This window comes from Athene noctua, chromosome 2, assembly GCF_965140245.1.
Source record: "Athene noctua chromosome 2, bAthNoc1.hap1.1, whole genome shotgun sequence".
In the NCBI taxonomy this organism is placed as follows: Eukaryota; Metazoa; Chordata; class Aves; order Strigiformes; family Strigidae; genus Athene; species Athene noctua.
In genome coordinates this window covers 65569408-65586555 of record NC_134038.1, presented here as the reverse complement: position 1 = coordinate 65586555, position 17148 = coordinate 65569408, and the positions used below count along the sequence as shown (strand labels likewise).

General features: G+C 38.3%; 1 protein-coding gene across 6 annotated transcripts in view; it reads right to left on the bottom strand.

Annotated features, from left to right (window-relative positions):
* The window catches only part of ZNF236 (zinc finger protein 236), a 91452-nt gene continuing 74304 nt past the window's right edge, over nt 1-17148 (bottom strand). For all 6 annotated transcript variants that reach the window (XM_074899320.1, XM_074899321.1, XM_074899325.1 and 3 more), the window contains 5 exons: nt 15882-16013; nt 10192-10389; nt 5611-5740; nt 2185-2361; nt 1-1751 (listed from right to left, as the gene is read on the bottom strand). In XM_074899320.1, the coding sequence (XP_074755421.1) occupies nt 1624-1751; nt 2185-2361; nt 5611-5740; nt 10192-10389; nt 15882-16013 (765 nt within the window). In that variant the 3' untranslated portion in view covers nt 1-1623. The remainder of the gene's footprint in view (nt 1752-2184; nt 2362-5610; nt 5741-10191; nt 10390-15881; nt 16014-17148) is intronic.

Here is a 17148-nt window from a genome sequence, read left to right as displayed (position 1 = left end):
AAAAAGTAGTATTATTTAACATGTTTTTGAATTAAATATTCCACATAACAAAAGTGTTATTTTCATGTCACCAGCTATATTACTTATATACATATGCCAAAGAGTTAACAAAAGAATTAAGAGATGCCCTATCAAAACCAACAGTGACTTCTTGCTTCAGCAATCTGAAATAACTAGTTTGTATCATAGACAAAGTATAGACAATATTTACAGAAAAGGGCTTTTTGGATCGGAGAGCAATTATCTTTCAGAAGGTAAATTAAAATCCAGCTCTGTATTATAGTACAATAAATCCACCACTGATCTAGAAGTACTTACGGCAAGCCAAAAAGATGAACTTCCTGCAACTGGGATTAGTATTTACAAAATATACTGATCAGCCACACAGAGGCTCATATAACTTTAAATATACATATACATACAAGCACACATATATATATATCTATATATATGTAACATATAAATAAAATTCAAAAGAACACGGTAAAAAAAAGAGCTTCTGTCTTTGGAATGTCTAAAAGATGACTATGTTTTTACTCCAGTGTTTCTTTGTTATGAATATACTTAACAAGTGGCACCTTTCAAAGTATTACTTAGTCAACTAGGTAGTTTTTCTGAAACAATGACTTAAACAGCAACAAATAAAAGTAACATATTTCCAAAATTCACAAATAATGAAGAATTTACAGTTTTAAAATGATAACTGTTTATAGCACTGGGGAATATTGTATATTATAGGTGACCTAGTGTGCATCTAAATTTCTCACTGCTAACACAAAATTGTAGGTTTTACTTCCCAGATTTAGTATATGGCTGCATTTCCCACAGATACTGAGAGATGTACCTGCTGATCCAATACAGCAAACATGAAAGGAGGCTTTCGTTGGAACCTCTTCTAATTGGGATTCTCTTTAAATAATTATTGCTGAGGTTAAAACCTCAGACTTTTAATGTAAAAACTAACAACTAACTGCCTTTACGGTTGGAATGGAAATGAACATGCTCCCTCTCATAAGTTTAACTCAAGAAAAGCCGTAAGTTCACGGCATTTTATTTTTTTCGACAAAATTTCAAAATGTACGAAAAAAAGCTTAAAACAGAAATACAGAGCTTTCCTGTGCCTTGTAAAAACCCCCAAACTATCTTATACTGCATGCATCTACTCTGTAACAGTTTGTATCCAACCTCAATTATTTCTCTAAGCACATTAAAAAGAAAGCTGACTGACAGTTTCATGGTTTTCCCACAAAGTTATTCTTCACCTCCTTTAAAAATGGGAATCATTCTAGTCTGATATAAAGTTCCAGTTTATTTTTCAAATAGATATACTGGCTGTGAATTAGAAGTTGAAACTGTATACAGTATTACCTGAGTTCACTGATTCACAGACAACTTAGCACACATTAAATGATGTTTTCCCAATATTCTTCTACAAGCTTAAAAAAAGAATGATTCTTTTACATTATTTTTGTAAATAATTAAAAAAACTATAATATATTATTCTATTGTTAATATTTTCAATTCTTGAAGCTTTAACTGTAAAAGCTATCTTTTACTTTTCTGAAAACTTGTTTTGAGAAATTTGAGTCCCAGAAACATTTTTAGTTTTCAAATTTTCAGGTGTCATCGAAAAACATTGCCTATACTTTGCCATTCATTTGAAGATTCTTGTACCACTTCTTCTAAATTCAAAGCACGACTAATATCTTCCCCTTCTTGTTCTTGATGACTAGCAGGCTCTTGTACAGGACCTACCAAAGTACAAGAGAAAAAGATAAGTGAGTATGATATGATGTATAGTCTAAGAAAAATGCAAACACAGCACTTGGGAATAAAGGAATCATGATGGGAAAGGTATTACAAAACTACTTCAGATTCTGTAAATTCGCGAGACACACTTTAAAAAATTTGTTTTAAAATATCTAATTATAATTGATTGTTTTTCCTTTAATAGGTTTTGAACTTTGTTTTTCTGTAGTACAGAGCCCCACATAGAAAACAAGGAACCAGAAACAGTAACCAGTCTCTGTTTCAACCTGCTTTTTGGATTGTATGTGCAACTACTAGCTCTTCAACTTGGCTATTAGTGCCTAATTCCTCAATAACTTAAGGGAACTGCTTTGTGCTTTCCTAGTAAAGCATACGGTTCCCTGCACTCATCATTACTATCATTATGCTACATACCAGTATAACCATGAGCCCGCTTCATATGCAGTTTCATATTGCTTTTCTGTGTAAATCCCATTGCACAGTAATCACATTTATAAGGCCTCTCCCCTGTGTGCTTTTTCATGTGGACTTGAAGAGCACTCTTCTGGTTAAAAGCCTTTTCACATAGCATGCAATGAAATGGCCGTTCACCTTATAAAGAGAAAAATGTATTTAATAATTTCTCATTTCAACATAAAAATCATCAAGATGACCTAGAAGTTAAGTAGACATGATCTTTTTCCTTGAGACTTTCTCAAAACAGTGCTATGGCTCCATCATCCCAAATTAAATATCAGATTATTTACAAAAGTCATAAACCACTTATATTGTTATCTTTCCTATCCAATTTATTATCAAAGTAAATTATTTAATAGAGTTGCAAAAATCAGTTTACCAGGTTCACTTTTCTGACCCAAGGGAACCATCACCTTTTTAGATCATTCAGAATAATGTAGATAAAGCAATATTCTAGAATTAACAAAGCTGATGTCTGTAAGAAACTATACAGTCAAATGTGTTGAAAAAGTTCTGGTAATTCTGCATGGGACCCGTGGCCTCCTGTGCCAATAGCTACTAGTGATTCCTGTATCTTACCAAAGCAGGCCTGCTGTTCCTAATCTGCCAGAAGACTAATACTTTCTAAATAAAACCTCAGGAACATATTCATTATAAAAATATTTAAAATTCAAAAATGCCTACTTTGCAAAACCAGACTTTTGCTTCAACACTCAACACCACAACCCTCTGACATCAACAGAAGACACACGGCTGCATGTCATCAAGGACTTCTAAAAGCATCTGCTGAACTTACAAATACACTTTGTTATTAGTTAGCACCATAAAGCACATACGGGAGTATAAATACTTTTCCAATTTTCCTTAAAGAACCGATTTCTCTCTTCCTTCATTAACTGTATGTTAGTGTCACCACACGCATTGTAGCCTCCATGCTAAAATCAACTTCTCAGACAATCAATAAAAGGTCCTTTAAAGCACAGAAATGTTCTTTTGATTTTTGTTAACAATGATTTCACTAGTTTGAAGTGAAATCTACGTTTCCTCAGATACTTTTGACTCCAGGTTTTCTACTCCGTTAAGATGAACAGCCTTTTTGGTGGTATGTAATAAATTACCACATGTTCTTTTTGTAGAACTGGAAGAATCTGCTTCCCTCTAATTTCAGCAACATTTCTCCAAACTGCTCTTCACTGCTAAATCTGAATGTACAAGATATTTAGAGCTATTAAGAGACATAACGTGTTTTCCTTCTGGCCACTGACTTAGTAGGTATTGACCATTATAAATCGTTAAAAATGTTTAATCATGATAGAAATCACAAACACTTTCTCACAGACAAGGGACACACATTTAGGAAAGCGAATCAGTTCAGACTTACATTAGCATTTTCTATCACCATTTATGTAAGAGAACCCATCTAAAAACTTTTGCACAGCACATTTTCACTCTTTTGGTTTTAAGGCATTTTTAAAAGAACATTCTCTTCTGAAAGAATGACTATCACATGGATTGATTTGCTGTTTCAATAACATCAGACAACAGTAATATAAAAATGAATTTAGCAAGGATTGTAACAGTTTGTGGGCATTACTAGCACATGAGCACCCAAGTACAAGAGATCCAAAAACATCTGAGGATTTACTGTGTAAATTACAAGTTATTCCAAAATACAAATAATTTTTCCTATGATGGTGCAGATTTATGAGAAACAGATGCATAAATGGACTCTGCTCTGCTCTCAGCTTTCCCAAAGTGCTCTGTGTCTATTACAAGGAGCAGCATCAATCAAAGCAGGGAAAAGGGAAACTGGCCTTCTTTTGTACTTTCAGATTATTTTGTTGAATTCTTAACTAGAACACTGCCATTCTTTAAAGTCTGTATTATTTAAATCAGTTATGCAGAAAGCAAATTACTGGGGAATTCTAAAGACTTTTAAACTCCTTGGATCGTAACTTCTGCCTCTTTTCCTGCCCCCAGTATAACCCGAATGTTCTTTTCTACCACAGTAACCACAAAGCAGCTCTGTTCCCCTTCTTCAGTTTTACTCTGAAGAAGAGCAATCACCATTCCTCTTGGGGCAGAGGGTCAAGGGAAGAGAAGCATATACATACAACCCATCAGATGAGAATACACAGGGTCAGCAGAGACCCCTAACCCATAAAAACAGCCCTAGTAAATCAGATCAAAGTTTCTTCCCATGCTTAGATGAGAAACCACCTTCAACCAGTTGGTATGAACACCCCTTATAAAACATGCCTATACGTACACCCATCGTATGGTAATTGCAACTAGCAATTAGTTGCAATAGACTACTGTCTATCCATGCCTTCCCATTGCAACATGTCTAAACCTGTTCTTATGATTCCCAAATCTCAGAATTTCCTTAGCAAAGAGCTTGCCTGAATCCTCTCTATCCAACCTCCTATCTTCTCCTGCTAGAGAGTTCTCAGCCACTGAATGAAATCTAAAAAAAGTCAGGGCCTGGACCTGCGACCTCTCTGGCTTTCAGCTGCTGAGCAAACCCTAACACGTCAAAGCTCAAACACTCATGTGAAATAAGGTGCTCCTGAAATTACTGTTCCTACTTTACCTTTGACGGTATACAAACCGTGTGCTGAATTAGGCAACCAAAATGAGGCAAGTTCATTTTACCAGAGCAAATCAAAAAATGCCACAGTAGGCTGCACACTGTATGGACCTGATCTAATTCATTCACATTTAGAATCACTGAATAATTATTCTCTAATTCTTCTTTTTTTCCACGGTAAAACAAGTATCAGACTACATTAATTTCTTTGCAAACCTTGACTAGCTGTCTCAGTATCTGCTTATGTGCAATGGTCAGTATGAACTAATTTAACCCTAATGGAAGACAGACTCATTCATCACCAAAGAGAGACTTCTATATGGCCACTGCTATATGGGACATTAAAGCAGTTTCCTAGACTGTGACAATCTTAAAATGTTTTCAGCCGCATCTACTTTTTTTTTTTCCTGTCTTCCCTGGAAAGCCTTTTATCATTTATTATTCATAACATCACAGTACACAGCCTTAGACACAGACAGAAACTCTACCATATTAACTGCTTCATGAAAACTGAGCAGAGAGACAGACCCTACCTTTAAGAATGTGCCATAAGCATAATGTAAGAGAAAATAAATTAACTGATACACTAGTATATAAGGACATATTAAGATAATGTAAATTATCAAGACATCAACAGCCTATCAGATGTCATATAGACACACAAAACTTGTGGGTTTTTTAAGCTCATGTTGGTATTTAAATGCAGTTACCTGAAACCCTCAGCAAGGAATCCAAACATAATACCCTTTTATTCATAAGAAAATCTTGCAAGAAAAAATAATTTCTGGTGTTACCTGTGTGAATGCGACTATGTCTCTCCAGCTGACTTGGCTTAGCGAAAGCTTTTTCACAAGTATCACACTTAAACACTCTAGGCTTCTGTGAACTCAGTGAAGGTCCAGCCTGATGGGTTTGCATGTGTTCCTAAGCCAGTATAGAAAAAAAATACATTTCAGACCATTTAAAAGAACTTCAGTATTTAACATTAAAATGTATTCACACTTTGAAGACAAAAACATAGGATCTTAGTCACCAGCAGACAAGCTGGAGGAAGATGGAAGCCTGCAGGTTTTTTTCTTTTAAATGAGAGATTGCTTTTATATATCAACTCTTTATAAGGTTGATGCATCAGTACCTTTAAATTTCTGAAAATCTCTGTCAATAACTGTATGCATTTCTTTTTTTGCTTACATTAGTCCCTTCACTAATTATCTGAAGCAAAATAAAATTCAAAAATACCCCAAACCAGAGCTCTTGAAATGCTCACTTACAAACATGGATTTTGAACAACTGTGCACACTGTAAGTTAATGTTGGACTTTTTCCCTCCCCTCTGCAGTATCCATCTCCCCTCCCCTTGCCTCATACATACATAATTCGTACTCAGCACCTGAGTAAGTATCATTGTAAAACTGTACAGGCCTCAGAGGGGACTATCGCAATATACACACAGGCAGCTGCACAATGTCAAAGGGCAAATAGAACCACTTCACAATGAACTCAAATTAATAATATTTTTTTTAAAAATCACTAAGGTCCTTGCAGGTAAGAAAGCAGAATGAGGGTATGACATGTTTTACCTTTATGAAGAAGCACTGGTAACAGTTCTAACTTCAGTGTTTTTAATTCACTGATGCTGGGCCCAGAAGTTTTGCAAATTTAGAGCATCTTATGTTATCTATTAACTTCTTAATTTAAATCTCATTAGTAATACCAAGATAAAATTCAAATTAGAAAAGAAAGGAAATGTAAACATATTTAATTTTAAAAACTAATCAAGAACTGTATGTGGAACAGTACTGTGAGTGCTTGTCCCCTTTCTAAAATGCATGTGGATATTCTTTTCTAGTCTATTCATTACAGACTAGACTATTAATTAGTCTTTACTACATCTAAACAATAAGCCTTTTTGATGTTGGTGAAGTCCTATTCCTCACTCCATAAACTGAAGTAAATTGTGTCTGCAGAATTTGTTTTCATTGGTAAACCAGCAAGACAGTTACAGGGAAGAATATTATTATCATAGTAATTACAATAATATAGTATTATTAGGAAATAATAAAAGGTCTTCTAAGAAAATCACAGAGGAATCATAAACTACAGCTTAGCTGGAGATGAAAATCTTTGCTTTTATCTTGTTCATTATCTCCTGAAGCACTGAAATGGTAGAAGCAGGCTACAACCTACTCCAGAAAAATTACCTGAAACTGGCTGCTTTTTTCTGACCACTACAATAAAACCCCAATCCAAAATAACAACACCCCCCACCCCCCCCAAACTCTAACAACACCTCATGCTCCATTTTGTACTTGAAAGTAAACAGGAGAGCATTCAGATAGCTGTTATAAAATTTTCTCTCCCATCTTTCTCTGAAGAAACAGTTTCTGATGCAATTCTGTTCAACTGATCTGCCAATCCCTTAAACCTTTCCTGAAAAATATATGCTTTTGAAAATATTTCATGGGAATACAATGCGCTGAAGAGCAAGCACTTCTTTATAGACACCCTTAGTATTTCTTTGCTTGTTCATTTGATATTTTACAAGTTTATTTGTGTAATTCTCATATTTTTCAGACTGGAATTATCTTGGGGTCCCAAACGATCATTAAAAATAGGAAATGTTTGGAAGGGCCCTTTACCCCCCAACTCATGTACTGGTATGCGACTCTTATGCCCCACCAGTCTTGAAACATTAATTATAACCACCTCTGACAGTTGGCACTAAAACGTTTCATTCCAATGTTTTAATAAGATTGCAACCTCATTCTATTTTCATTTTAGAATGATGTCCGTGCTTTATGTACTATCTGAAGTCTTGCAGGTATTTCCACTACCTAATGATATGGAATTGGACTGTTTATTGTAACTGTGGATGTCTTAAGAATCTCCTCTCCAAAGCTCTAAAATCAGGACAGTCACCAACATCAGAAGGGGAACCAAAGATACTGCACAGGGCTGGGGCAGGTGGTGGGGGTGTTCATACATAATTTCTAAAGAAGCTTTTCTTGTGGATGATTGTGAAATTGCTGGTGCTGATGCCTTTCGAGAAAACAAATACAGTTAAGTATTGTCATTTAAACATTGGTACACTTCTCTCCTATTGGGTTTTTCTAGAAAGCCTGAAATTTGGCAGTGCTCTTAACATTTTTGGTGGTCTCCAGAATACCATCAGTACAAAATGAAGACCTTGAATAAGAGATCACTGAACATTGAACGCTTCCCCAAACCCTAAGCCCTAAACCCTAAAATGAAACCAATGTTTTCATTTATCTTTGTTGAACTTCCTGTTAAAGGCTGCTCACAGCTGTGAAGAGACCGACACCCACCTTGCTACAACCTCCTTTCAGGTAGTTTCAGAGAATAAGTCTTCCCTGAGCCTCCTTTTCTCCAGACTAAACAACCCCAGTTCCCTCGGGTGCTCCTCATACGACTGGTGCTCTAAACCCTTCACAAGCTTCACTGCTCTTCTCTGGACTCACTCCAGTAATTCAATGTCCCTTTTGTAGTGAGGGGCCCAAACTGAACCCAGTATTCAAGGTGCGGCCTCACCAGTGCTGAGCAAAGGGGGATGATTACTTCCTTGTCCCTGCTGGCCACACTATTTCTGATACAAGCCAGGATGCCATTGGCCTTCTTGGCCACCTGGGCACATTGCTGGCTGAAATTCAGCAGACTATCAATCACCACTCTTAGGTCCCTTTCTGCCAGGCAGCCTTCCAGCCACTTTTCCTCGAACCTGTAGCACTGCATGTGGTTGGTGTGACCAAAGTTCAGGACCCAGCACTTCACGTTGTTGAACCTCAACACAGTTGGCCTCAGCCCATCAATCCAGCCTGTCCAGATTCCTCTGTAGAGTCTTTCTACCCTCTAGCAGAATAACACTCCCACCTAACTTCACAGAATCACAGAATCATCAAGGTTGGAAAAGACCTTGAAGATCATCCAAGTCCAACCATTAACCTAACACTGACAGTTCCCAACTACACCAGATCCCTCAGCACGATGTCAATGTGACTGTAAAACACCTCCAGGGATGGGGACTCCACCACCTCCCTGGGCAGCCCATTCCAACACCTAACAACCCGTTCTGTAAAGAAATGCTTCCTAATATCCAGTCTAAACCTTCCCTGGCACAACCTGAGGCCATTACCTCTTGTCTCATCACTTGTTACTTCATTAAGGAGACTCATCCCCATCTCTCTGCAACCTCCTTTCAGGTAGGGCTGTAGCAGGATAGGAAGTTACCTTGTATCTTTAACCTGGGCCCAATATATAATGGAAGTTAAGGTTTAATTACGAACAAAATGTAATACCAGCTAGTTCTAAAAAAACAAATTGGAGAGACACTGATATTTACATTTTGTTATCATTGCTTACGGAAAACAAGTATCAATATTTCACTTTTTTTTCTTTTTTTCTCCTGGAAAATTTCTCCTAAACCAGAGGCTAACAGTTTCATAACACCACATTTTATGACAGTTTCCCCAAGGACCAAGAGTCTGGTTGACACACATGATCACTCCAAGGGGGTGAACTTCACACACCAGGCATATTTCCTCAAAATATGATACTAGAGTGAAAGGAAATCTATTGAAAAACTCTCCTAAGAGCTACTTAATATAAAGACATTGCCTCTGGCTCCAGAAATTTCCTGCTATAAATTCTGGGAAGCTGGCAAAATTCTGGACAAGTTATATGTTCACTTTCCATAAAGTATTTCTTCAAAACACTACCTCTTAGTATCTCTCAGAGATAGCCTACTGGCCTGGACATACTACTTGTCTAGTAGAGCCCAATATTCCTAACATGAACATTCTATAATCTCATTAAAAAATTAAACACACCATTGATTTTTTTAAAAAGACTTGGAAGTATCAGGTTGTTTGTAATCTAGAGAAAACTACATCAAAAATATCACTAAACAGCAGCAATAATAGAAGGATATTTAAAACAAATGCTTCCTCTGCAGACATCACTTGTACTCACAAGACAGAGCATCTAAAAATCAAGTGACAGAGTGCAAAGCAAATAGCTACTATAATTCAAAAAGCTTGTCTAGAAATCAGGACTAGCAGTGATGACATTCATAAGTAAATAAAGTAATTGAAATCTTTTTCTGGCACTGTTGTTTGCATGACAGGCATTCACATTTTTCATTCTGTGGTCAATATATGCATTAAAACCCTTTCCATGCTCCAGGAGAGAGTCCTCTATCTGTATACGTTATCACTTCGACTCCCTCTCTCAGATGCACACCCTTCACACTGTAAAAGGAAAGGAAAGGTAAAGGGATAATAGGTACCTTTCATAAATATAATGAAAAGTCCAAAACGAAAGAAGGAGTTAACAGAACAATCAACTGTTATTACCAAATACCTTGAGATGTGTGGCCCGCTTAAAGGCTTTATTGCAGACATGGCAAACATGTATTCTCTCCTTGCCATGAACCTCTTTACTATGGTGCATCAACATGGTGGCTGAAGAAAAGGTCTGACTACACTCAAAACACTGGTGTACGCGACCTTCTTTTTCTGTTTGACTGCTTTTAGTCACATTGGGAGAAACCTCTGTCACCTGTAACAATTTACAAAAACACTATCAAATAATTTCATAGGCACATCCACAACAGTGATTTATTTTTCAAATTCTACCCCAATATGACCAATTTTTGGAGAGTACTTGTAGGCAATTTACCAACACAACAGAAATGAGTAAGTTGTATGTAAATATGATCATGTATTTCATTGATCTTAAGAACAACACATATATGTATTTTAAGAAAACAGAAATATTATCATAACTACGATCAAATTCATTTACACATTATAAATAGAATGTGTCTGTATCAATATTTTCCTACATCCAGTTTTATATTCCTGACCATCTCAGATGATTCTCACATTTCTCACTGAATAAAATTCAAAGCCAAAAACATTTCAGACAAAAAAAGAAAGTATCTCTGATTTTACAGAGGAGATGAATATTTTCTATTTATTTAATTTTCATAAGGAAGTAAAGCTCTGAGCTACCAATACAAAGTTCCAGAAGTACTGAAACACAATAAAAAGTTGATAGACTTTGGATGGAGTTGTGCCGCAGTTTTGTTTTCCTTTAATCAATTTGAAAATTTCCCTTTCTTCAAATAAAATAGCACAAATTTCCTTCAACTTTACAGATACAAAAGAATCTTAAATACAATAACTTATAGAAAGAAACAAATGAAGATGAAGAAAAGATAAAGGAAGCAGTACTCTAAATGAATTATTCAGGATGAACTAAAAAGACACAGAACACAGTAGGATATTATCCATACTAGAAAAGAAAGATGCAATATAAGGCACACTGAATGAAAAAAATCCTGTGTGTGCACACGTCCATGTGTTTAGTTTCCAACTAGTTGGAACCTCTCAGGAAAAGGGTGAAATGTTGAAGGTCAATCAACGTAGTCGTCATGATTAAATAAAACACACAGGGAATGATAGAAAACTAGTGTTACATCTTGACTGTTATTACAGTAGTGCTACTCAGACATAGTCACACTTTACAAGTGACTTTAATGAGTCTTATGAAATGGCACCCTGATTTGTAAGAGAATATAAATTGAATGACACAAAAACTCTAATTTTAAATTCAGAAGAGTAAGAAAATATGTTCATAATAAATTTTAAAACACCCATTTTCAGAGAGTATTTGAACACTAAAATTGTTAAAAACTCACGCTCATAAGCATCTGCAAGTGTAAAAATCATATGCACAAGATGTTATTAGAAACAGAATAGTTCAAATTGGACGGGATGGCTTGAGATTGTCTAGTCCAATGTCCCTTGAGCACACTCAGGGCCATATCCAGACACATTTTGAATGTCACCAAGTATGGAGACTCTATAAGCTCTCTGGACAACCTCTTCCAGGGTTCAACCACCCTCACAGTGAAACAGGGTTTCTTTGTGCTCAGATGGAATTGTTTTAATTCGTACCCATTACCTCTTGTCCTTTCACTGGGGGCTCTGTCTGCTTTACTTCCTCATATCGGGCACATATGGACATTGATAAAAAAAACCAACCCAGAGCCTGCTCTCTTTTAAAATGAACAGTCACAACTCTCTCAGCCTCTCCTTCTATGCTGGATGCTCCAACTCCTTAATCATCTTTGTAGCCCTCTACCGCACTCACTCCTGTATATCCACGTCTTTCGTACTGGGGGCCCCAGGACCAGACACAGCACACCAGATGACGTGTTCTCACTACCACTGAGGGGAGGATCAACCCTCTTGACCAGCTGGCAACGCTCTTCCTAATGCATCCCAAGATGCTGTGGCCGCCTTTGCCACATTGCTGGCTCATGGTCAACTAACTACCTGTCCACCAGTGCCCTCTGGTCCATCTTTGAAAAGCTGCCTTCCTGCTGCCCTCCGTGCGCACTAGTGCATGGGGTTGTCCTTCACCAGGGGACGGGACTTTGTAGGTCCCTTTGCTGATCTTCATGAGGTTCCTGTCAACCCGGTTCTCCAGTCTGTTGAGGTCCCTCTGCATGGCAGCACACCCATGCAGTCTGTTAACTACCTCCAGTTTTCTATCACCTGTAAACCTGCTGAACATGCACTGTATCATGCATATCACTTAATGAAGAATATCAGTTAACAGTACTAGCCCCAGTATTTGAATCTGGGCGTAACACCACTAAGGACTGGCCTTGAGATGGACTTTGTTCCGTGGAACATCCCTTTTGAGACCAGCAGTTCAGCTAGTTTTCAATCCAACTCACTGTTCCATTTTGCTAACCCATACTTCATCAGCTTGCCTAATGAGTAAGTTATGGGAGACAACATCAGAAGTCTAACTGAAGTCAAGACAAACCACATCCACTGCTCCCCTCATCCACCAAGCCAGCTGAATCTCCTCATGGAAGGTTCTCAGGTTAATTAGGCATGATTTCCGATCCATAAATCCCGGCTGATTACTCCAAATAACTTTCTTGTCCTTCATGTGTTTGCAAATGCTTTCCAGGATTATTTACTCCATCACCTTCCCAGGGACTGAGGTGAAGGTGACTGACCTGTACTTGCCCAGGTTCTCCACCCTGCCCTTCTTGAAGGCAGGAGTAACTTTTGCTTTCCCCCAGTCCTCAGGAACCTCTTCCAATCACCCTCACCTTTCAAAGTTAACAGACAGGGGTCTCATGACAATATCAACCAGCTCCCTTAGCACTCATGAGTGTATCCCATCACCAATGGATTTGTGTATGAACCTACTATACTAAGGGCAAGTATTCAATGCTCCACCCATTGCCACTGATCCTGGTGATCTGGGATTGCAGAAGACAAATCTTACCAATAAAAATGAAGCAAAGAAACACTCAGTACATTGGCCCTTTCCAAATCTCCTGTCATGAGGTCCTTTGCCCTAATCTGTAGCAAGCCAGCTCATCTTCCTTTTGCTGCTGATATCCTTGTAAAAGCCTGTCTTATGACATTTTATGTCCCTTTAAGCTCCAACCCCAGGTGGGCTTTACGTTTCCCTAACTCATCCCTATCTCCTTGAATGATGTCTCTGTAGTCCTTCAAGGTCACTTGATCCTGCTTCCAGTAATGCATGCTGCTTTTCTGTCTTAGTTTTGTCAGGAGCTTCTTGTTCCTTCACACTGATCTCCTGTCACCTCTGACTTCCTACACATTGGGCCTGATGATTCTTGAGCTTGGAGGAGAACAACATTTAAAATCAACCAGCTCTCCTGGTCCTCCTTCTCTCCAGGTCCACTTACCATATGATTATTTCAAGCTGTACTGGGTTTGCAGAGCAGAGAAGCCCATGGCAAAGACCATGGTGGGACAGGCTGTCCCCTGCAGCCCATGGAGGTCTATGGTGGAGCAGATACCCACCTGTAGTCAGGCAGGTGGATGCCTGAAGGAGGCTGTCACCATGTGGGAAGCTCATGCTGGAGCAGGCTCCTGGTGGGACCTCTGGACCCATGGGGAGAGAAGAACCCACGCTAGAGCAGGTTTGCCAGCAGGACTTGAGACCTAGTGGGGGACCCACGCTGGAACAGTCTGTTCCTGAAGGAATGCACCCCGTGGAAGGGACCCATGCTGAAGCAGAGGAAGAGTGTGAGGAGTCCTCCCCCTGAGGAGGGAGTGGCAGAAACAATGTGGGATGAACTGACTGCAACCCCCATTCCCCATCCCCCTGTGCCACTCAGAGGGAGAAGGTACAGAAATCAGGAGTAAAGCTGAGCCTGGGAAGAAGGGAGGGGTGGGAAGAAGATGTTTTAAGATTTAGTTTTTATTTCTCACTATCCTACTCTGATTTGACCAGTAATAAATTAAGCTTCCCCAAGTCGAGTCCATTTTGCCTGTGAAGATAACTGATGAGTAAACTCTCCCTGTCCTTATCACAACCCATGAGCTTTTCAATATATTTTCTCTCCCCTGTCCAACTGAGGCGGCGAGTGATAGAGCAGCTTTGGTGGGCACCTGGCATCCAGCCAGGGTCAACCCACCACTTAAGTAGATCCCTGAACAGACCAAAGTCTGCTTTCCTGATGCCCAAGGTTGTGATCCTGCTGTTTGCCTTACATTTCTTCCCTCGGGATCCTGAGCTCCACAATCTCATGGTCACTGCAACAAAGTACGTCCCTGACCTTCACATTCCAAATCAGTTCTTCCTTGTTTGCAATTATCAGGCCCAGAACACCCCCTCCACTTCTGACTTCTTAGTCATTTGTATCACGAGTTTATCGTCAATGCACTCCAGAAACTTCCCAGATTCCTTGTATCCTGCTTGTTGCCCTTCCAACAGATCTTCGGCAGGTTGAACCCATGCAGACCAGGGACTGCAAATCACAAATTTGTTTAGGTTGCAAAGAACCTCTTGAGATCATCTAGTCCAACTTGTCTACTCCAGAAGGGTCAGCTAGGGCAGGCTGCCAAGAACAAGGTGAAAGCTTCATCTTCTATTTCTTCCTGATCAGGCGATCTGTAGCAGATGGTTAGTACTCACAAATGTCACCCACGTTGGTCTGCTTGCCAACCCTTACCCATAAGGTCTCAGCTGGCTCACCATCCAGGCAGAGCTCCATGCATTCCCACTGCTGTCGTGCCAGTCTGTCCTTCCTAAAGATCCTAATTCAGCCATGGCAGCGCTTCATTTGTGTGAGCTGTAGCACCTTCTCTCTCTGATTCCAATGAGATCGCAGCCCTGCAACTGCATGCAGACATCGAATTCCTCCTGTTCATTCCCCATGCTGCGTGCATCAGTGTACAGGCACTTCAGAGACACCCAGTTGTGACAATTTTTCCAAGAACGGTGTTGATGTTTCTTCTATTATATTGTTGTCTCAGCACCTTTACTGATACGAATACACTTAGGTGGGCACCCTCCCTTCAGTCCTTATTATTTTTGAGGTTTCTCATGCCCGTTATCAGCCATGACTTGCCCACATCTTGTCCTTTGCTTGCCAGTCCAGTCCACCACTTCTTCACTTGATTGTGGGTCACCATCTGACTCATTTTTCCTATTTTAGAGCTTTCATTACCAGGTTGGTTGAAAACATTCATTTTGCCTTCAACAAGGGAAGTCTGAACTACTTTTTCTAATACTAATACTGTTACATATGTAAAAGTTTCTATTGAAATTCAGATACACAGGAAGTTGAAGGGACTTTGAAATGCATCACTATTAAAGCAATTTGGTTACAAAAAGAGAATGGAAAAGGGGTAGCAATAGGTGTTATTTTTTTTCCACAGCTCTCAACTTTGTCTATTTTTATTATCTAATGACAAATTTACTTGGAAATTTTTGGAGCAGTCTGTGTTGAGAGCAGGACTATGTAATTTGTAGAAAGAAACACATTATTAGTTGCATTTCTTTTTTTTATATGAAAAAGTGTTTTTAAGTCAAAACTTAAAACAGAGTCTGGGTGACTAGGAAATCACAATGAACCTCTTCCCAATACTCTTATTTGGGAGTGATATCAGCATTCCTGCTTCAGGATAAAGAGGAATCATTCCAGTATTTTGATTAAATAATGTCCTTTACCTACAAAAGATACAGAAATATATTGTATCTACCTGATATGTTATTTCATCGGAGTTTGCAGACGCTGAATGGGGTGTATGGCTCACCAGTATGACTTGCTGTGAGCCTGACCCACTTTGGCTAGCAAGACTGGAATCTGTGAGTATAGCAGGGAATTGCTGACCCTGTTGGGGGAAGAAAATAAAAAAAAGGTAGAATAACTACATTTAAACAACTAACTGTAGATCTTTAAATTATTTTTACACCTCAAAAATATATTTTTTTTTCCCTTGCAAAATACCTTTCCAGAATCCTATCTGAACAAATGCCACTGTTTTCTCCTTTCATCTAAGTCTAACAATTTAAGGGTAACAACAACTGGAAGTCTGTAAGAGTAAAGATTCATTTCTGATTCATTTTTCCCAGCAATGCATCAACTGCTGAAAGTTTCAGTCTTTCCTTTATCTCTCCAGCTGGTACTTTCCTTAACCCATATATTCTGCTTTCCTGTATAGTCTTCCCACAATATTTTCCTTTTTTAAAATTTTTTCATTAAATCTAATTTAAAACCACATAAAATCAAGGCACAAAATTACTACTTAAGATATAAGATTGCTAATATGATACTGCTACTTCTATTTCTACGTTATTGCAAAAGACTTTTCAATTTCCCCAGGCAATGAAGTATCTTCATTTACTACCTGTCTATTCATCACGATTCCTATAACACAGACTGTGTTTTTATAATGCCCAAAACAATGTTTTGTTTTTATTTATGCCTGCCTTAACATTAGGCACAGTGTCTTATTAATAAATACCAACACACCCGAATGTATTTGCTTAAATTATTACAAAGTCTGAAATGAAACAACATGTTACTTTGTTACTCTGTGATGCCCGAAATCACAAATGTGTCATAAATCCATTTAAGAAGTCTTTTCTTTCCCTCCCCACAGCAAAACTGCAGAGGGAAGCATATAATCATCCTCATATACTTTGTCTATCATATGGTGTGATTTAAACCTGATGAAGCAATCTCATTCATATACATTTACTCATTGTAATTCAGGTCAAAAATTAAGTAAAAATCAATCTAAAGCTATTTAAGCTAAGAAAGGAGAAGAAACAGCCCAAGTTTTCAGATGTAAAATCTACGCTGAAATGCCAGTGACACAATGACCCTTAATTTTCACTTTCCAGTCTTCTATAATTATTTGTTTTCCTTCTCCCCACTCCATACATTCTATTTGCCGATACGTTTCTGGATCTTGATGACACCACAAAAGTCTTAAATTATACTAAAAATTAATCTAATTCTAA